At 40.3% G+C, this 21,838-nt stretch overlaps 1 protein-coding gene across 3 annotated transcripts; it reads right to left on the reverse strand.

The window, feature by feature from the left end:
• Positions 1-241: 241 nt before the first annotated feature.
• Positions 242-21,427, reverse strand: LOC122838377 (leucine-rich repeat-containing protein 24-like). Of its 3 annotated transcripts, XM_044128984.1 has the most exons (9): positions 21,185-21,425; positions 19,151-19,204; positions 18,851-19,035; positions 18,667-18,753; positions 18,156-18,347; positions 14,247-14,415; positions 13,326-13,588; positions 4,020-4,571; positions 242-1,126 (listed from the first exon to the last, which is right to left on the reverse strand). In XM_044128984.1, the coding sequence occupies exons 3-9, from the start codon at positions 19,016-19,018 to the stop codon at positions 731-733; spliced, it is 1,827 nt and encodes a 608-aa protein (XP_043984919.1). In that variant the 5' UTR covers positions 19,019-19,035; positions 19,151-19,204; positions 21,185-21,425; the 3' UTR covers positions 242-730. The 3 variants fall into 3 exon arrangements, with proteins under 3 accessions (XP_043984919.1, XP_043984920.1, XP_043984918.1); XM_044128985.1 differs by lacking the exon at positions 19,151-19,204 and having other exon boundaries at positions 242-1,123; positions 21,185-21,427; XM_044128983.1 differs by lacking the exon at positions 19,151-19,204.
• Positions 21,428-21,838: the final 411 nt, after the last annotated feature.

Genomic DNA, 21,838 nt, shown 5'->3' on the forward strand with positions numbered 1-21,838 from the left:
GCATGTTTGAAAAGCAGTGTCTGCCTTTCATTTATTTTCATAGAATATTTTTTTATTATTCCCTTTGCCAGATTCAAGTTAATTCTGTGACATTTTGAGTTTTTCTTTCATTAAGTGAGGGGTATCAACAATTTTGTCCACATGTGTATATGCTGGGGGAGGAAAGAATGGAAAAACCCTGTTTTTTATTGTCCAAAATTTAACATCAAGTTATAATGATGATAGCAGCAAGAGATGGGAATCAGATTTCAAATATTTTATCTATAACTACAAAACTCTATTTTTATCCACCTGATCTAACTGTACATCCTTCTAGTGGTTCAACAAAGTTTCTGTACATCGATGAACATGTTATTCGACCACACAAGCTTTCCCTAGAACGTAACAGGAGAAACTTTATAGTGTGGTTAACTTTTTACCAGTTTCTTTCCACAGTAATAGTATAGGTCTTCTGCTGTCATGGATGAGATCAGCTCCAGAGGGGAGCTCTGGAGATCAGCTCCCCCGTCTCATGGGTTACCTGCTACTTAATAGCAGGTAACCCAATAGCCTATCTGAGTGCAGTTCTGTGTTAAGGTTGAACTGTTTTCAGGTTGAGCTTTATCTTATTCAGGATTGTTCAGGTCTGTCCTAGTGTTCCTGAACACTTCAGCAGGGGGAGCCTTTATCCTTCATTGCTAAATTAAACAATGAGGTTTTTTAAGGTACAATTCTGTTTGTCTGCAGTCCTTTAGCAGTGGATCTCATAAGCTATTTGAGATTCCATAAACACCCCAGTGTGGTTGAGAAACAACCCTTCAGCCTCTGATGTGATAATAGGCTCTGCTTCCCCTCCTTCCCCTGCAATGCGTCTTGTGGTTCGAATGTCAATCTCTTGCTGCTCCTGTTTGTTCTGAGGGACAGTGGGATTTGTAGTTTTGCCTGGCCCAATGGACATGGTTTGGCTGGAGGTGTTGGATGGTGCGTGGCAGTCCAGATCAGTAGTGGAGACTGGCGGGGGAAGCACAGGCTTGGCTCTGTTCAGTACATACATTTCATGGCCTTGTTCATCACGGTACTCTTCTAGCTGGGCAAAGGTGGTGGGGCCGTCAGAGTAGTCATTCACGTACAGGATACTCTCCTCCTGCTGGTTAAAATTCACCTTGATCACTTTTGGGGTACAGAAGTAATGGAAAACTTGAGGTTCACACTTTTCAAATAGCCTGTTGTATACATTTATCAGTTTAATTCATATAAACATGTCTATTGAAATGTCTAAGATATTTCTACAAATATTTTTTCAGCCTAAAAAACTGCTGGGTAGTAACATTAATGTTCCATTCCATATTTCATCCACTATAGGCAGAGTGAACTGTTTTAGTTACTATAGCAAAAGGTTACTCTACAACTTACAAAGCAAACAAGCTGAATAATAGTTAAGAAATTTAAAAAGGAAGATTGACACATTTCAAGCCTTTATTTATTGAAATAATGATAATTATGGCTTACAGATAACAAAAACAAATTCAGTATCTCTTAAAAACGTGACAAGTGAAATATTGGAAACTCATTGTGTCACAACCTAGTCAGCTAAGTAACTACAAACTCCTATTAAGCTTTTCTGACCCTAAAATTGGTTTCTCACTCGCTCAGTCAGCTACAACCATGGGGAACACTGCTGAACAGCAGACACTCATGGACACCTTCACAAGGTGGTGAAGAACCCGGTTGTTCTGAGTTCTATATATCTACTAAGCACATTATCAAAAAACTGAGAAATTGAATGGAAGGAAGCAGTGTGGTAGAAAAAGATGCAGCAGCAAAAGGGAAAACTGCAGCCTTGGGAAGATTGTCAAGTGAAATCCATTCCAGTAGAGGTACACACAGACGAATAGCCACTCTTAAACCAGAGACAAGGTCAGAGGAACTGGGCTGATGCTCAATTATCTGCTCATTGTGCGACCCTCTGCTGACAAGCTGTATGGAGATGCTGATGTCAATGTACCAAAAGTTCCTTCCTGACCTTTAACCCCACAGAATATCTCTGGAATGTGGACAAGACCCAACAAGGAAGTTGACCTAAAGGCAGCTATCAAAGCAATATAGGCTTTCATTACACCAGAGCATTGTTACAGGTTGACCGCATCTTTGTCCTTCCACATCATGAAGGAGGAAAGACTCCTGTTGGCCCTCCAGAGTGGGCCAAGCACTGCTTCATGAAGCTTCATAAATCCACTGTCATCTGGACAAAGCAGATGACAGTGACAGCATATTTCTCAAGATACTGAAAACACAAACACAAACTGAAAACACAAAAATGAAGTTAAAAAAAACTTCAAGTTTGATGCAAGTTTTTTTAATGGTTAATTTTCTTTGTGTCCTTTTTGTTTATTCCTTATATTCCTGTGATCCTCTGTGAGAATCATGTTCTTTGATTTCTCCAGTGTATTTAACACAATTCAGTCTGAACTGTTTTGACAGTTCAAAAGACAGCAGAGCAGAAGATCTATGACTACCTGACAAACAGACCACAGTTTGTGAGACTGAAGGACTGTGTGTCTAACCAGATGATCAGTAGCACAGGAGCACCAAAGGGCATTGTACCATTTCTTTAACTCCGTACACTTCAGACTTCTCTCATCTCCAGAAATACTCAGATGACTCAGCAGCTGTCTGGTGTATCAGAGATGGATAAGAAGCAGAGTATAGAGATCTGGTGGAGTGCTTTGTGTCATGGTGTGGAAACAATCATCTCATCTTAAATAAAATCAAAACATAGGAGATGAGCAGGAAGAACAGGGTCAAAGTTAAAACCCTATTTCCATCATGGGAGAAAATTTGGAGCTGGCTGAGGAATACAAATACCTTGGTGTTTGTCTGGACAACAGACTGGACTGGAGTGAAGTGTCTATAAGAAGGGTCAGAGCAGATTGGACATGTTGAAAAAGATAAGATCCTTCAAGGTTTGCAGCAAGATGCTGCAGATCTTCTATTAGTTTGTTGTTGAGAGTATCTTCTCTTCTGCCGTCATTTGTTGGGGCAGCAGCATCAGAACCAGGAACCTAAAAAGGCTTAACAACCTGATACAGAAGGCTGGTTCTGTTCTGGGGACCACTGTGGAACCTCTGGAGATGACAATGCAAAGAAGGATTTTCCATAAAATCAAGAAAATTATGGACAACACTGACCATCCTCTTCATGAGACTGATTTAGATTAACGGAGTGTCTTCAGTCAGAGGCTTCTTCAAGTTTGATGCAAGAAAAACTGCTACAGGAGACCCTTCTTTTTCCCAGCCATCACCATCCACAATAACTCTTTGTTGAATTTGAATTAACATGATTTACAGCAATATTTAATTTCCCTTTTGGATCAATAAAGTATTTTTGAATTTGATTATAACAGCATGTCCATTGGACCAGGCAAAACTACATGAATTACGTTGATGCAGTAGGCAGAGGCCTACTCAAGTATTGATGCATGGAGATGTACATAGTTTTCAGAAGCCTGACCGTTATGCTTAAAACATCCACTTTTATTGGTCTACTTTAATTTGATATTCTAATTTTCTGAGACACTGAATTTTGAGGGGGTTTTTACATGTAAGCCATAGTCATTAAAACTTCAAAAAATAGAAGCTTCAAATACGTTATTGTACGTAATCCTTCCATTAAATAACTGTATCAATTTCTGATGACTCACAAGAAATATTACACTTTAACACATTAAAATTTTTTGATAACGTGAACTGAATTGAAATTTATTTGGCTATTAACCAGTTTGTATGAAACATGAGGAATTAGATAATAAAGAGAGAAGAAACCAACTATCTTTAAAATAGACATTTTGTGATACAGTTAAAAGGACTTCATATTCCTGTACTTTTGGGAAAGTTTGTTCTTCTAATTGTTGTTCCAGATTAGTTTTTGTTTTATTTGTTTTATGTTGCTTCAAACCATCCACAAAATGTATTTACCAGTTACAGCTCCTCAAGCAGCATGCTGCGAGCTGCTGGGTAAGTCATAGAATGAACAATATGCACCTTTTCAGCACCATCGGCGTCCTTGTCCCGCTGGTGATGTCGGCTGTAGATCATGGCTACTAGCAGCAGAGCAGTCAAAGCCAGCAGGGAGATGCCCACAGCGATGGCAGTCTGAGTGGCAGCTCCCAGAGCACTGAAGGCCATGCTGCCCAGAGCATATAGCGGCTCCCGGCTCACATCAGAACCCAAAACCGGGCTGCTGTTCCTCAGCCGGGGCCAAGCTGGGGAGTACGCTGAGGAAACCTGAGACCATGAGGCCCAGATTGAGGAAGAAGTGGATGAGTTGATAGCAAGCTGAAAAGTCACCCGGGCTACACCTCCTGCATTCCAGGCCTCGCATTCATAAAAACCTGCATGGGCCACAGTCACATTACTGAGGAACAGCATGCCACTGCCAGTATCAGGGTCAAAGTACTCGCCGGCAGTCTTCTGGAGGCTAACTCTGCCTACAAACGGCTCCTCTGACCCTTCCCCTCCTCTAGCACCCAGATCCTGAACCAGGCCTCGAGGGGAGTCCACCACTTGACTTTGAGATGCTTTCTTCCAAGTCACCTGCAAACATGTAGAGGCTTTGAGTGCCCTTGCTGAAAAGAAATACTCATCATAACACACACCTTACTAGCAAAAGAAGCAACAGATGTATGATTTGTGCATTTTTTTTAACCAAGAGTCTGACAATTCCAGCCCAAAGGAATTATTTATATGGTACTTTAGACTCCAGATGGCCACATAAATAGAACTTAAAGATAACAGTTGTGTGCTTAAATATTATTTTATCATTCAATGCAAATTAGTTTTTAACTGTATGTTGTCAAATTATATCAGTGTGATATGATTAGAAGTTAATTTTAAGAAACATCAAATGCAGGGAAAGTTAGGATATTCTAACAACTTCTTAATAGACCATCTTATCAATACATTCTGCCACACCTGGGCCTTTGAGAACATTCCAGATCTTGATTTGGCCTGAAATAAGAATGAGACATCAGATGTTCATTCTTTCATTCTGCTGGAGCTCTCCACCTCTGCTGGGTTAGGGTACATATACGACTTCAACTTTATTTTGACACAAATGGAACCTCATATCCACCACCACCAATAAAGATGACCGTTGCTCAGAGATAACGGTCGCTAACACGGATTTTTATGAGCGCTGTGTAGCTGTACTCCTAATAGAGACATTTTGATTTACAGGTAAGCTGATGATGTTAGTAATATACTCTATGTTATGTTATTGTGTTCTGTTGAATATCGATTTCCACACTGAGTGACGTGTTAGTGGCAGAGCAATGGCAGAGCGCTCAGAAAGGTGTCTCTTTAATATTATTATTTGGTTCTTCTTCCGTCATCCTGAATGCGGCTCGTGCGCCCCTACAAAAGTGGTATCACAATGTGCAGCTTGATCCCGGGAGGGGAGCTATTATTTTTAGTGGGAAAAAGAGTTAACATGGTGACAAAAAAAGCAAAAAACGACCCCAGAACACTGATGACCTCACCAGCTGCTCCATTGTTGTGTATGTGGCCAGGCAGTCACTAAATCCTAAAAATACACTTTTTTTGAGGTCTTCCTGTGTCGTCATACATTCACTTAGAAATGCCATTTAAATTTAATTTTGTAGATACATCCCTCATCTCTTCTGAAGTGAAGACGGCATGCCGACACCATTTACGGTTTGTCCATAAATTGTCTCTAAGCGACCAAAACTTTTTTGATTTTTTGGAAAAACTACAGTGGAGCCGCCACGCCTTAGAGTGAAGAAACTGAGTGCCATTTTCAACCCAAATCATTTTTTAAATCGCCCTCATGGTCACAATTATCGCCCTACTGGTATAACACTCGGTCATGACATTGATACGCATGTCTGCTCCAGAAAAATGTTTTCGGAATTTCTCTAGGGCTTATGGTTTTCTGTCAATGTGCTTCAGAATACAGTGATGCGACAGGATTTTCTAGCTCAAACAGAGAAGTCTGTTTCATCAACTGCTTGTCTGTCTGCCATCAACTGCCAGCTGGCAGTTGATGGCAGACAATTAATTACCATAGCAACGGAAAACAGAGGAGGAACTGCCATTTAGAACTACTTGTGTTTTGATCATTATAGTACAGATTTAACCCAATCACTGTTACACATGGGATTAGTTTGGACTTTTGTATTGAAGATTTTTTTTGAAAAAATTCAAAATAAAAGCCTTGACAATTTTTACATCATGTAATTGCTGGTTTTGGCTTTATTTGACTGGTTCATCCACAGCACTGTTACACATTGAATTAGTGTGGCCATTTAAGATGAAGCTTACTGAAAATTTCAAAATAAAAGCCTCAATATCACCCTCAAGTTAGTGCACTGCTGCAGGTGGTGCAATATTATTCTACATTATCTTTTTGCAAAACAAGGCAGTTCATTAGCATTAGCCTTTTAGTTTAAATAAGCTATTACCTATATTTCTGACTTATTAACCATGCTGAATGGAGTAAGTAAAGTACAGACAACATGCTAGTGATGCCCCACCTGCTACTCACAGCATTCAAGCTAACATTAGCATTTTGGCAATTTTTAGCTCATACACTTACTTTATTATACTGAATGGTGCAAGCCCATGTTATTGAAGATGCTTGTGACTTTCCACACACTATTGAATACTATTTAGTGAAGCTTAGGCAGTTTGTTAGCATTAGCCTGTTAACTTAAATAAGCTATTACCTATTTTCTTACTTATTAGCCATGTTTAGTATACTGACTGGAGTAAGTTAATCATGGACAACATGCTAGTGATGCCCCTCATGCTACTGACAGCATTTTGGCTTACGTTAGTCAAAATGTTAACGTGCATTTTAGCTTATGTTAACATTTAGCTAAAATGCTAAATGCAATTTAGCTAAATGCTAAAATTAGCATAAGCTACATGCTAAAATTAGCATAAGCTAATGCTAATTTTAGCTAATCTTAGCATTAGCGAAAATTAGCTAAATGCTAATTTAGTTAATTAGCATTAATTAGCAAAATTTAGCATTTTGCTAATTTTGGCTGATTTTAGCAAAAATGCCAGACGTCTTCGCTAATGCTAATGTTTAGCCAAAATGTTAGCATTTTGGCTAATTTTAGCTCATATGCTCATTTTAACACGCTGAATGGCGCAAGTCCATGTCAGTCGACGTTCTCGTGATTTTCCTCATGCCATTAATCGCGCTGCAGCTTTCTATGGCGTCGATGCTAACTTTCAGCGTCGGAACGTCAGGTCCAGACCGACGGGTATGCTTTGGCAGGCCCCGTTTAAATTTCTTCACTATTACCGTGTTCAGAGCAGGAAGGCAGTAACAAGTAGTGTGTATGTAGTTGGAGAAACTCGCTTCCTTTCTGAATCCAACAGCAATTATAGGGTGGTTTATATATTACATAAAATTGAGGAAATATCACCTGTGTTTGACCATGTGTTTTTATAAATATGCGTTAGATAAACAGATGACCTTTGCTAGCTAAGCAATAACTGTTGCTAAGACGGATGTGCATTAGCCCTGTGTAGCGGCTGTACTTCTAATAGTTATCTTGTATTGCATTTTACAGCAAATAATCTCTTCAGTTCAGCCTTAGAGAGAGTTTATCAATGAGCAAATAACTCCTGCTGAAGAAACATTCACAGAGGGGAAAGAAATAAACGTCTAGATCGAGGAAGAGATAGAGGATCAGCGCAGATTGCTGGATTTCAGCCGGATACCGAAGATCAGACCAGATAGATATGAAACACCTTCACGTTTTACTGATGATACAGGTTGAATTAAGTTGGATATATATTAAAAAATAGTTGGAGACTGGTTAAGGGGCGTTGAACTTAGAGAGCTTTTACACCAAACTAAAGGTCTGTGGAATAACAAATCCGCCCGAGCTGTAAATGTTTAAAAATGGACTTAAAATTTAACTGCAATCTGGACAATTATTGATCATGTAATATGACAATTACAGTTTGAGTCAGGTTAAAGAGAGGTGGAGACAGGCAAATGATTGCTGTTTAAAGAATCAGCTCCAATTTTAAATATTAAATACAGAGAACGAATGACTTTGACAAGGACTGTTTACTATTCATCATATAATATCTAAATTGTGATCCCTGGCAGTCTTATCTTTACTCAAAGTACCATACTGTTTAAGCTATCGCCATCTTGTTTGCTCACCTGGAGGCCCATAATAGGAAATTTTGACTCGCATCTAATTCCAGTCTGGTTAGAAGAACCTCAAGGGTTGAGTTAATGTTCACTCTTGTAAGATTGTAATTTTAGAATAACCCAAGAAAATCCTGTTTTGATGGATCAAGATATTAAAGTGAATGGTTCCTTGTTTGATTGACATTTAAAAGCTTTTGTTTTGTCTTTTTGTCCAGATCTCCCATAATGTTGTGTGTGTAAAGAGGAAGAGGTTCTCAATGAAACAGAACCACAGAGGAACCAACTCATCTCTCCTGGCTCTCCAGAAGCTGAGAACCAGGATCAGGAAGGAAGCAATTCTGAAACCCGGGAAAAAAGAAAAAGGAAGAACAGAAACCAAAGGAAAGATATGAGAAAACCAAAGAACAGAAAAGCAGAACTGACACTTCAAAACAAAAAAAGCACAAGAAAGCTCACGCAGGAGAAAAATTATATTCTTGTAAAATTTTGATAAAACATTTTCTCAAAACAGTAACTTGATGAAACACATGATAACTCACACTGGTGTAAAACCTTTCACAGCCTCACAGAAAACAGTTTGCAGTGTTTCATCATCCACAACCTGCTGTTTTAGAACTGAGGTGAGTACGCTCCTAACTGAACGAATCAAGCGCTCCCAGATCCCACCTTGATGTGAAGCTGCAAGTATATTGAAATGCCAGTTTGTGCCATCCTGGACCAGAACTTTTTGGATTTTACTCTGGTTTAAGGCAGCCAGACAATTATAGATAATAGACAATTTTAGCTCTCTATTGGCTCCTACAAAATTTGTCCCATTAACTGATCTGATGGAAGAGACTGGACCACGTCTGCAGATGAATCTTCTGATTGCATTAATGCAAGAATCAGTGTCAAAGGTATGAGCTACTTCCAACGGCACGACTAGTTGGGCAAGTAAATAATACTCCATAATGTTTGAGAAGACTTCTGCCTCTCTTAACATCAATGGGGCCAAAATAATCAACACCAACATCTGAAAATGAAGGTTTGTCTGGTTTTACCCTTTCCTGGGACAGGTCAGCCATTTTTTGTTCCAAAACCTTTCCTCTATTTCTTCTGCAGGTGATGCAGTCAGACAAGCTCTTTCTGGCAGCAGAGTTTGCACTGATTATCCAGTATCTCTGACGCAGCCTGGACAACATGTGGTTTCTTCCTGCATGACCAAGCAGATTGTGAATGTAATGCAGAATTAATGTTGCCACATTAGTGTTTTTACACAGGATGACCGGATGCTTGATTTCAGATGGCATAGCAGCTCTTCTGAGACGTCAGCCCACTCTGAGGACTCCATTATTGACCACTGGATCAAGTCTATACAGCCGGCTGTCTTTAGAGACGGTCTTGTTGGCTCTGAGTGAGCTGATCTCTGGTCGAAACCTGTGATGCTGTTCAAAGAGAATAATGCTGTAGCCAGATCTTCAAATGTCCAACACTGGATTTTCAGCATGGTTTTAAACTGCTGCATCTTTTGCGACACTTTTTGCTCTTTAATGTTTGCATCGTCTGTAGACTGATGTATCATGGAAGAAAACTCTTTTCTTTTCTGAGACAGCTGAAGGAGGAGTTCTTTGAGCTTTAAAACCCAAGCTACAGATGTTTTTAGCTTCATCCAGGATGAGAAGTAGGAGATGAAAAAACTGGTAGGGTTTTTAGCCTCCTCAACAACAGCATTAACAGTCACTTCCTTTTTTATTTCAGAATCATCAGCAGGAAGTGAGTCATACTTTACCTCCAGCGTGGGCCATCTGTTTTCAGACTCGAACAGAAACTCAGGACCATTAATCCATTTGCTGTGCTCCAAACAGTCCTCTGCTTTCATCCCTCTTGTTGTGTCATCTGCTGGATTATCTTTGGAACTCACATATCTCCACTGGTTAGCTTGTGTAGCTTCTCTAATGATGGACACTCTGTTTGCAACAAAGGTATGAAACCTCTTTGCTTTGCTGCAGATGTATTTTAGGACAGTGGTGCTGTCAGTCCAAAAAACAGATGTCTCCAGTTCAACATGTAATTCTCTGTGAAGCAGTTGATCCATTTGAACAGCAAGAACGGTGGCAGTGAGCTCCAGTCGAGGAATAGTTGTCTGCTTGAGAGGAGCGACTCTGGCCTTTCCTAGGAGAAATGCCAGATGCCCTTGATGGTCACTTTGCAATCTTATATATGACACTGTACCATACCCCACTTGGCTGGCATCAGAGAAATGGTGGAGTTGCGCTGTAACAGGACCAAGATTTTTAGGTTTAATGCAGCGACTCACTTCAAAATTTGAGATCCTCTTCAGGTCATCCAGCCAGTCAGTCCATTGCTGGGAAAAATGATGGTGAACTGCATCATCCCAGCCCAGGTTTCTCCTGCAGAGCTCTTGTTAAAGCAGTTTGGCAGTGAAAATGAAGGGAGCAAGGAACCCCAAGGCATCATACAGTGAACTCACTACTGACAGTATTCTTCTTCTTGTGTGGAACCGGTCTTGAAGTGAAGCTTTGAATTTGAAGGAGTCTCTTTGAATGCACCATTGCAATCCAAGTGCCCGTTCCATTGGAAGCTCCAGATCCATTTCCAACATTTTCTTTGCTTTGATGTTGTCTGAAACGGTTTGCAGAACTGCTGGACTATTACTGAGCCACTTTGAGAGCTTAAATCCTCCTTTATTACAGTGAGTTGTCAAATCTAGAGCAAACTTTATTGCTTTCTCTTCTGTAGGCAAGGATTTTAAGCAATCATCCTCATAAAAATTATGTTTTATTGTACTGACCACTTCAGCTGGAAACTGCTGAGCATTGTCTTCTGCTGTTCTCCTTAATGCATAATTTGCACAGCTCGGCGAGGACACTGCTCCAAACAGATGTACTGTCATCTGATATTCTTGTGGAACCTGGGACGTGTCACCATTGGGCCACCAGAGGAAGCAAAGACAGTCTCTGTGTTTCTCTGGAACATGAACCTGGTGGAATATTGCTTGAATATCTGCCATAACTGCTATTGGCTCTTGTCTGAAATGCAGAACAACTCCCACAACTGACTTGGTCAGATCAGGTCCTTGTAGCAGCTGGCAGTTCAGTGAGGTTCCCTTGAATGTTGCAGCACAGTCAAAAACAACTCTCAGTTTGCCTGTTCGGGGGTGAGAAACACCATGGTGGGGTATGTACCACACCTTTCCCTCATTGCCCATTAACTGATCAGCAGGTACAATTTCAGCATATCCATTAAATAGCATGTCATTCATAAATGCAATGTAATCTTTCTTGAAGGTTTTCTTAACTACTGTGGGAAATTTTGATGAATATAGGGAAGAGTAAAATGATTTAAAAGTGTCATTAATTTCGGTGGGGTCGATTGTAATTACCTGTTGAGTACTTTGAATACTATGTATTATATGAGAGTTGACGTGACGCCGTAACTGATGTGCCAATAAACAGCCAGCCTTGTTGCCATATTCATAATATGAACCTTTACTGTGTAAAAGTAAGGGTTCAGCTTCTTTGGTAGAAATTAAATCTTTCTCTGATTGAACACCCATACACTCTTTAAATAATTCTGGTGAGGGATTTATGGCATATCTTTGATCAAGTTTAGCAACGGCTATTGTCAATTCAGTAAGCCTTGAGTTATGTCTTTTATTAGACAGAGATGTGTAGTAAATTATTTGTCCTCTGAGATAGGACTTAAATGTTTCCCATAACAGTGTGGAAGTGGACAAACACTGGAATCATTCTTATTAAACACCAGAAACTCATCAATTGCATTAGAAATAAAGTCACAAAATTCTTCATCTGCCAGTAAAAGAGAATTAAACCGCCACAATGGTCGACTACATTTATAAGATGTCAATTGAATATCTAATAATAACGGAGCATGGTCTGATATCATTATACTCAAATAATGAGAGGAAACTACACATGAATTGAGAGCTTGGTCAATAAAAAAATGATCAATTCTGGAATAAGAGTAGTGCATCATGGAAAAACAAGAAATTTTTCACTGGTTGGGTTTCGGGATCTCCACGGGTCAATAAGACCACTCTGCCTCATGAAATCAGAGAATGCTTGAACCATTAAAGATTTAGTTAATTTACGGGGATTAGATCGGTCTAACTCTGGATCAATGACACAATTTAAGTCGCCCCCCCAAAATGAGCAAATGAGAATCCAAAAACGGGAGGCTACTCAATAATCTATTTGCAAACTCAGCATCATCAATGTTTGGAGCATATATGTTCACCAGAAGAACCTTTTTCTGCATCAATACTCCAGCAACTATCAAATACCTGCCATAGTTATCAGTTATAACGTCAGTGGGCGAGAACTGCACTGTTTTACTAATCAATAGTACAATTGATTAACTACTCCTCTTGATTTGGAATTAAAATCAGAATGAAAAACCTGATTCATTCAAGAGCAACGTGACCTATTGTGATCCTTAATGCGAAGATGAGTCTCTTGTAAAAACACTACAGAAGGTTTTAACCGCTTGAGACGGGAAAAAAACTATTGATCTTCTAACAGGGAACAAAGAGAAACAAAGAGATGTGCCTGGTCCTGTCATATTGGTATTAACCATTTAAAGAAATAAAAATAAAAACAACCATAAAGAGCTGAGAAGGTCTTCCCCACAACCAAAAATAAACCCATAACAAAGCAACACCCCAGAGTCTCCATTAAAAAGACAAACAAAAACAGAACAATGGAGACAGCAGTGTTATACATGGCAGTTATTCACAATAAAATGTGAACACGGAGATAAAGCAGAGCGAACACATACAGAAGTGTATTTAACAAAAACTGGCTAATAACCCCCACCAACCTCCAAAATATAATATATATCCTATATCCTATATAATGGAGAGAAATATTAGATAATAACAAACATCAGTTAGGGTCAGTCTGAGCGTTTTCAGACTGACACAACAAATGATTTCCAAACAGTGAGTGTGTATTCAAATTTCTTTCTAAAAGTCTGAAAGTAAGTCATACCTGTTATGGAGTTTGTAACTATAATATATTCCTTATATTCCTAATTATTAATTAGGTTTAGATGGAAATGAATCTCTAATACACATTCCTGCCGATAAACTTATTTAAATGTTGACAAAACTGCTGTGGGATACTTACTTGTGGCCTAGGATAGCCAGAGGCATGGCAGGACACCCTGAGGCTCTCCCCCAGATGGACTGCCAACCTTCTTGGTTCCAGCTGAACTACTGGAGGGATACACACCAGGCTGTTGAGTGGGACTTCCACAAGGCTGAGGTGGGAAAGACGTGGCGGCTCATTGCAGACCAGCCGGCGTTCAGCAGAGCTGAGCAGACGCTGACCATCTTCATCAATCCACCTCCTCAGCCAGTGGAGAGCACAATCACAGCGCCAGGGGTTATCTACAACAAAGCAACACAGAGACAGAGACAGTAGTGAACCATAAGAATTCTTAATTAGGTCTATAGTTCCAAAAATTAAAGAACTGTCTCTTCCATAAGGTAAACCAGATTACTTTCCTTTAAACTCTTGTGCTGGTATGCCATCCCAGAGTTTATGATAGACAACTCTACCCAAGTAATTAAGAATATTGAAATGCAGTAGTCCAGTGTAGAATTATCTAGAATTATTAGTAAAGTCAAGAATTATCTTCCTCATAATGTCCTTGGAAGGGTTAATAATTTTTTATTACTGCAACTCCCAGTTTTGTGAGATTGAATAGTCTCTTACTCAACGTCTACAGCTGGTTCAGAATTCAGCTGCCTGTCTGTTAATGAGGACTGGACGATATGAACCTTTCACCCCGATTCTTTATTCCCTTCATTGGGTCAATGTTACTTTTTAGAATTCTTTCTCCGATCTTGTTTTAATGATCAAATGTTTGTGGTAAAGTTTTTTTTTCTGATGACAACTTCAACATGCCTCTTGTGTGGAGAGTCTTGTTAATACCTTGTTCAGATATGATTCTGGTCTATTTTCTGCACAAAGTATTCTCTATGTGTGTTCGATGTTTATTTCATTCTTGTATGTCTGAAGTTTTGAAAAAAAATCTAGTCTCACCTGTAATCCGCAGTACCTGCAGGCTAACCAGCGGCTGCAGGGATGTAGGACCAATGGTGTGGAGGTTATTCCTGCTCAGGTCCAGCAGAGCCAGAGAAGTCAAACCAAACAGAGCCTTGTCTGCTATCGTCTCTATGCTGTTCTGCTGCAAGTGGAGCTCCTGCAGACGCTGGGGATAAATACACACTTTAAAACAGCAACATGAGCAGAAGGTACTGTATAAGCATAATCATTATGGAATAATTTCAGATCAATGAATTTCAGCAGACTTTAGTTCCTATTTGTGTTCCATTATGCTTCAATAAACTAAACCATGTTCCATGATGCTTTTTGCATGACCTGGTTTTGGGTGGTGTGTCATCACATACTGATGTTTCTGAACAGCTTCAACTGATCTAGAAAAACACTGTGGTGTGAACCTCTGCTATTTGCTCTAAAACTTTCATCATTCCTTGTACATTCACCGGCCACATTATTACATACACCTGTTCAACTGCTCATTAATGAAGTGATTGGCAGCAACTTGTTATTGCACAACATCTCCCCCCTCCTTCTCTCTCTACTCACTCACTCTCTACTTCCTCTTCTGAGAGGGGAGATGTGGTACCAGCTCTCCATCTAACGGGTTAATTGAGTTTCCTAAATCTGCTGGGATTTAACCTGTCCAGAACTGAAGTAAACTCTGTTTAAGCTGGCATCGAGAAACGATTCGCCTGGTTTCTGACGACCTCCATCCAGGTGTCCCACCCTTCTTCCCCCTGTGAATTAGCCAGACTGAGCAGCCTGCAGCCAACTAGTTTCACAGAGCTCACCTGTTAACGGTCGCTCCTTCTCTTTTATTACAATTTGCTCTTGTTACTGAACCAGGTTGGTTTTAGTGACTCAGGCGAGTCCCAAGGATGATGTTTTAAATATGGGCTATTAGGAACCAATAAACCAATAAAACATTTTCCAGCTCTTCCTCTCCAGAATCAAACATCAGAGCTATTGTACAACCATCAAAAAACGTTAAGGTGACTCATTAATTGAATGTCCACAACACCTTTAAGATTTTCTTTATGCTAAATATTTTATTAGTAAGGCAATTTTGCAAGGGTCAGTACAGCTTAATTCAGTAGCAGAAATAATCAAATAAGAAAAATCAATCATCTAGTCTATCTTTCCCTAATGCTGACACTGAAAACTAAAAAGGGAACCTTTGAGAGAGACGGACGGAGTTTGGCTTTTCGAACCCCAGACCTGGCCTGATGATGAAGGAGGTGTTGCAGCAGGAGGAGGATGTTGGTCGACGAAGGCAGGGATCTCTGTAGGTCTGATGAGCTTTCTTCTCCTCATGGATGGTGAGGTCACACAGGACTTGGGTGCTGGCAGGAAGGAAGACATCAGTTCTTCTTCTTTGTCTTTGTTCTTTGTCTTTGTCTTTGCCTTTACCTTGGTCTTCATCTTCGTCTTTGGGGTCTGAACCCAGCTGATGAGAGAAGTGCGATTTGAAGCCACATGTTGCGGGGCAGACGGGTTGGTCCCCATGATCAGGACAGTCTTCGGCTCTGTGGCCCCGGCTCTTCTTCAGCTGCAGAGTTCTTTGTCCATCTCGATCTTGACTCGAAGCTGCCTGGAGGATCCAACCAAAGGTTCCTCTTTTGCACCCACCTTTTATAGGGTTTATCCAGCCTTTTGGTTCATTTGCATTGGCTAGCACTGTTGCTGTGCTTATTTCATTGGCTGACTGCTTGGACAGATGATCTCATATCCATCACTGTCTTAGAGACATTGTGTCCTGATGTCTGTACTAATGTCTCAGGTTGCTCAACAACCTGTTTCCAAATAAGGCGTTGACCATCTCTGCTCTCCTGTTTCCAAATAAGTCATTGACCATCTCTGCTCTCCTGTTTCCAAATAAGTCATTGACCATCTCTGCTCTCCTGTTGGTTCCCCTTTTTCCCTTAACCTTTCACCTTCCATCCACCTCCAACCCATCAGTGATCTTTAATTGCAGTTACACCTTCTACACTATTTCACGTTCAATGTAAAAATCACATTTATAACTTCTTTAGCTTCTCTGATTTATCATTCATTTATAATGTTATGATAACCATAATTTATCAGTTACTCTTATTATAATCTTAATGTGAGTTATTACAGATGTTTTCTGAAAAGAAACCAAGAATAATCCATGATCCTAATTATTTGATAGCAAAATTACAATTACTTTTTACTTGTAAGAGTACCCACTAATGTAAGTGTAAGTATTATTATAAGTAAACCAATATTAATATAAGTATTTTACTTTGAATCTTATCCAATTACTCAAAATGTTTAGATTTCATTCTTTAAAACTTTCATGCTTTGAAATAAGAAATAGTCTCAACTATTTTTATAAATCTGCAGGCTGGAAACTTACTTCCTCTTTTTCCAGGAAACCTGCTCTTCCTGTTTCATGACTCTCTCTGTCTGACTATGATTTCTTATGATTAGATAGAAAAAAGTAGAATTAAAGCAAAGTTTGCAGGACACAGAAACAACACACACAACCAAATTGATTTTATTGATGTCTAAGTCTACTGTTGGGCCTAGATGTCACTTGAGTGATTCATATTAAAAATAACTTTATTTATTGTTACCGTTAAATTAAAATCTCAAGCATGGGGAAGTGGGATGATCTCGGATTTTCTTGACAAACTCCATGCATTTAGGCATGCAGACATGGCTAAGACTATCTGCTGCAGTTCAAACTGAGCTTCAGAATGGAGAAGAAAGGTGATTTAAGTGACTTTGAACGTGGCATGGTTGTTGGTGCCAGACGGGCTGGTCTGAGTATTTCAGAAACTGCTGATCTACTGGGATTTTCACGCACAACCATCTCGAGAGTTTACAGCAGGAGAAGATCATACCAGGTGCCACTCCTCTGAGTTAAGAACTGGAAACTGAAACTACTATTCATATAGGCTCATCAACATTGGACAATAGAAGATTGGAAAACGTTGTCTGGTCTGATGAGTCTCGCTTTCTGCTGCGACATTCAGATGGTAGAGTCAGAATTTGGTGTCAACAAGATGAAAGCATGGATCCATCCTGCCTTGTATCAACGGTTCAGGCTGGTGGTGGTGGTACATTGGTATGGGGGATATTTTCCTGGCACCTATTAGTACCAATTGAGCATCGTGTCAACGCCACAGCCTACCTGAGTATTATTGCTGACCATGTCCATCCCTTTATGACCACAGTGTACCCATCTTCTGATGGCTACTTCCAGCAGGATAATGCGCCATGTCATAAAGCGTGAATCATCTCAGACTGGTTTCTTGAACACGACATTGAGTTCACTGAACTCAAATGGCCTCCATAGTCACCAGATCTCAATCCAACAGAGAACCTTTGGGATGTGATGGAATGAGAGATTCACATCATGGATGTGCAGTTGACAAAATCTGCAGCAACTGCGTGATGCTGTCATGTCAACATGGACCAGACTCTCTGAGGAATGTTTCCAGTACCTTCTTGAATATATGCCATGAGGGATTAAAGCAGTTCTGGAGGCAAAAGGAGGTCAAACCCGGTACTAGCAAGGTGTACCTAATAAAGTGGGCAGTGTGTGCCATTTTCAATTTAGAATGATGTGAAGATTTGTGGAGAGCATCATCTGTCACTTTTATAGGAAAACTGCTCTTGCTGACAAGCTATGAGCACATATCTGTTAAAGACTGCCTGGAGGCTCTCCTCATGGACACAGTTTAGATAAAACTGTCAGTTTCTCACTGATTGTCTTAATAGGGTACATATGTACAACTTCTCAGATCTAATCTCTTCGGTTTCATATCTTTGTTCACCGTCTGAGAAATACAGGATGTGCAAATTTATTCATTGAATTGTAGCTTCATGAAAGCTTCAGTGTGTTCTGATATGTTTTACCTGTAAACCCTGGAAGGTATAGTCCAGCAGGCGTGTGATGTCATTTCCTGACAGGTACAGTATGCGGAGCTGTTCGAGCCCCTGAAGCATGTTCGGTGTGAGCAAGTGGATCCGGTTTCCATTCAGGGCGAGCTCCAACAGCTGGCTCTGGTCCCGAAAAGAGCCGGGCTCCACACCTGAAATGGTGTTGTTCTGCAGGAGGGACAGAAAAAGAAAATAAACTAAAATATATTTGTATACATATTTCATATTTTCAAATCAGGCCCATGTGTTAACTGATTCTACCTACCCATTAGTCACCATACTGGAGCATGTGCAGATTTATACCACTAATCTGATCTAAACCTGATATCCCAAGATTGAATTCCAAGTTTGCATGTTTCCCTGTGCATCCACTAGTTCTCTCTCGCTACCCCAGCTTCCTCCAAAAAACATGACTGCTGAAACCTGACAATATCCCATTCTTCTTTAAGCAAGAATGTCAGTGGAGTTAAGTTTGTCAGCTTGTTACCTGCAGATACAGATAATGAAGGTGCTTCAGCAGCGTGAGGTCCACTTGGCGAATCTGACTGATCACATTGTCTTGGAGAAAGATGGTCTGAGAACAGAAATGGAGCACAATAAAACATGATGGTGATTGTGTTTCCACTATTACTAATAAACAGCAACCTGTGGCAAGCGGAGAAGGGAACTACCTGAGTGGAAGGAGGAATGAGTCTGGGGATGTCCCTCAGGTCGGTGGAGCCACACTCCACAGTGAGGCTGTAGCAGCGACAGCCGGCAGGACAGGGAGGAGACACACCCAGAGATGGGTGTGGGAACGGGAGCAGGAGGGACAAGAGAAGCACAAACCCCACAGCCATAACATTGAGAGGCAGGACTGAGGAAGAGCGCAGAGCAGAGCATTCATCAGCCTCATCACATCAGGACTTTGTTGCTTTATCTCATTTATTTTCTGGAACACATGTTTCCATCATCACATAAACATGTTTCACCTGCTATTTTAGTTGAGGTATTGCTGAGCACTGATCACAGATGAGGGAAATATTCTGCACATAAAACCAAAAAACTACAATCATAAAAAAGGCAAGTTAAAAATTAAACACTATCGCTGCTTTATTTAGATTTAAGAGAGAACGTTTCAGCCTGGTATTGTGGGGCAATTGGACATCATATCCAGGTGTGCGTTAATAGTCCATGGAAGAGAAAAATCAGCAATGAGCTCAGAGAAGTAAATGTGTTCCCTCTTGTTTTGGTCTGGCTAGCAGGCCGTTTCCATCTATTTCCAACTATGGTCCATCACTCTTCAAGGAGAACAATTATTCCCCACAACAAAAGATCTCAAACAGCTGCAAGCAGGACCAATTTAAGGTCAGAATGTGAATCTCAGAGAAATGACCCAAGAGCTCAGTTAGCAGGTCAAAGGTTAAAGTTTTTGACACAACAAATGCAACTTGTTTGGCAGGATTGAAGGAGAAACAGAATAAGAACAAAGTGAGGTATATGTTGCATCAGACTAAACCAAATTTCTTCTGGCACAACATGCTTCAGACAGATGAGACTGAACTAGAGACGTCAGGCCATGAAGCACACAACCAGGGTTGGGGTTCATACCAGATGACAAGCACAATGGTGAAACTCTGTGGTGCAACTTCAAGAGTTGGGCATAAATATATCTTTGTAAAACTATTAATGAACTCATGCAATATTGTGAAGAATGGTGAGCCATAGATTAATACTACTGCAATAATCTGACAGACTGTAGTCAGGCAGACAAGTCCTCCTGAGAGTCATAGCTGTTGACAGTGGTGTATTGCCGACTGAAACTACACTATCAAACAACATGAAATAAATTTCCATTGTTATGCTTATGAAACTCTGTTTTATGTATTAATAAATTATGATGAATCCAATCAGACAGGTAGATTATAGGCATGTTTTTTAGACATAAAAATCCAGATGACTAAATGTTCTGCCTTTAGAATGTTTAGAAGTCGTTTTTATTTGGATCAGAACTTCTGAAAAAGAATAAAGCTCCATCATACATCAGAGTTCTGACTGGACCATATGTTCCCAACACTGGACATGTTGAAGAAGGTTCAAGGTTTTCAGCAAGATGCTGTAGATTTTCTATCAATCTGTTGTTGAGAACATCTTATATTCTGCTGTCATCTGTTGGGGCAGCAGCATCAGAACTAAAAAGGCTCAACAGCCTGATAAAGAAGGCTGGTTCTATTCTGAGGATGACTGTGGAACCTCTGGAGATGGTGATGTAAAGAAGGATTCTTCAAGAAAATTATACACAACACTGACCATCCTCTTCATGAGACTGTCTTGGGAAGGCAGAGTATCTTCAGTAAGAGGCTTCTTCAGATTCAGTGCAGTACAGACTGCTGCAGAGGGTCTTTTCTGACAACAGCCATCTCGGCTACATTTAATTTCCCTTTGGAATTAATAAAGTATTTTTGAATTGAACTGAATGAGTTTCCAATATTTCCCATTTTCACAATATTAAAATTTTCTAAGTCACTGAATTTTAGGGTTTTTATTATCTTTAGGCCATAATCAACATGATAAAAAAAATTATAAAAGGCTTGAAACATGTCACTATTTGGAACAAATCTATGTGAATTTCCCTTTCTGAAATGAAAATATGAAGGGAAAAAAAACCGTACATATTTTTTTTTTTTACATTTTCATCTTTTGAATTATAGCCTATTCGTATTAGTCTCCTAGGATACTACCAACAGAACGAGGCATTAACCGTTTCTTTGTCTCTGTTGGACGTGGAAATACTTGTTGTTGACCAATACCTCTAATATAGCTATAAAGTGATGAATGTTAATCTAAGGTGGCAGAAAGCCTAAATTGTTTTTCACTCGGAACCATAATGAGTGCAGCACCAGCATACGCATAGATCCAACACTGCAGCAGAACCAGACCTATCATGTCCGGGCTGCTGCAGCTCACAGCGGTGGACCTGGAAGAGGGAGAGAAACGGATTCTGCACAGCGACCCGTTGGATTTACCTGATCAGGCCCGACAGGACTCTGGTGGCGTCGCCTCGATGCGCCGCCTGTCTCCAGGCAGAACAGAAGCTGAACGACTGTAGGGACGCGGAATGAAGCGGAAGGTGGCAACGGAGCAGCCACCGAGGCTTGTGTGTGAAAGGGGAAAGGAACGGGGGAACGGTCGGAACCGGATCATATGGTTCTGTTAAATCCCATTATCCGGCTGGCTATCCAGCCCGTCCTCCAGCGCATCCTCCCATCTAGTAGGAGCAAGCTGCTGCTGCCCCTCCCCCACTCCACTCAGCATCACACCTCCTACACCAGCAGATGTTCTTCATCTCGTTTATTTCTAAGCAGGTGTGGATAACAAAGCTAGTACCTAATAAAGCCTTGCTACAGATTACTTACATTTGCACATTTCCATCAGGTGAAGTAAAAACCAGAGTACGGTAAGTAAATCTAGGTCTATTTTGTCCTCCTCTAAAGCAGACCTGCTCTTCCTTTTACCGGCTGTCGGTCTAACCAGAGAAAAACGTAACCTCAGTTGATGTAGGGAATTGTTTCAGTTTTCATTTGCTTGAGAGGGTCGTTTGTCGAGGAAATCTGCATAGATCCTGGAAACACTTGAGAAATGTATACCCATAGCACATCAGTTTTCTGGTTTAACCACAA

Source organism: Gambusia affinis, linkage group LG10 (genome assembly GCF_019740435.1).
Source record: "Gambusia affinis linkage group LG10, SWU_Gaff_1.0, whole genome shotgun sequence".
Lineage (NCBI taxonomy): Eukaryota > Metazoa > Chordata > Actinopteri > Cyprinodontiformes > Poeciliidae > Gambusia > Gambusia affinis.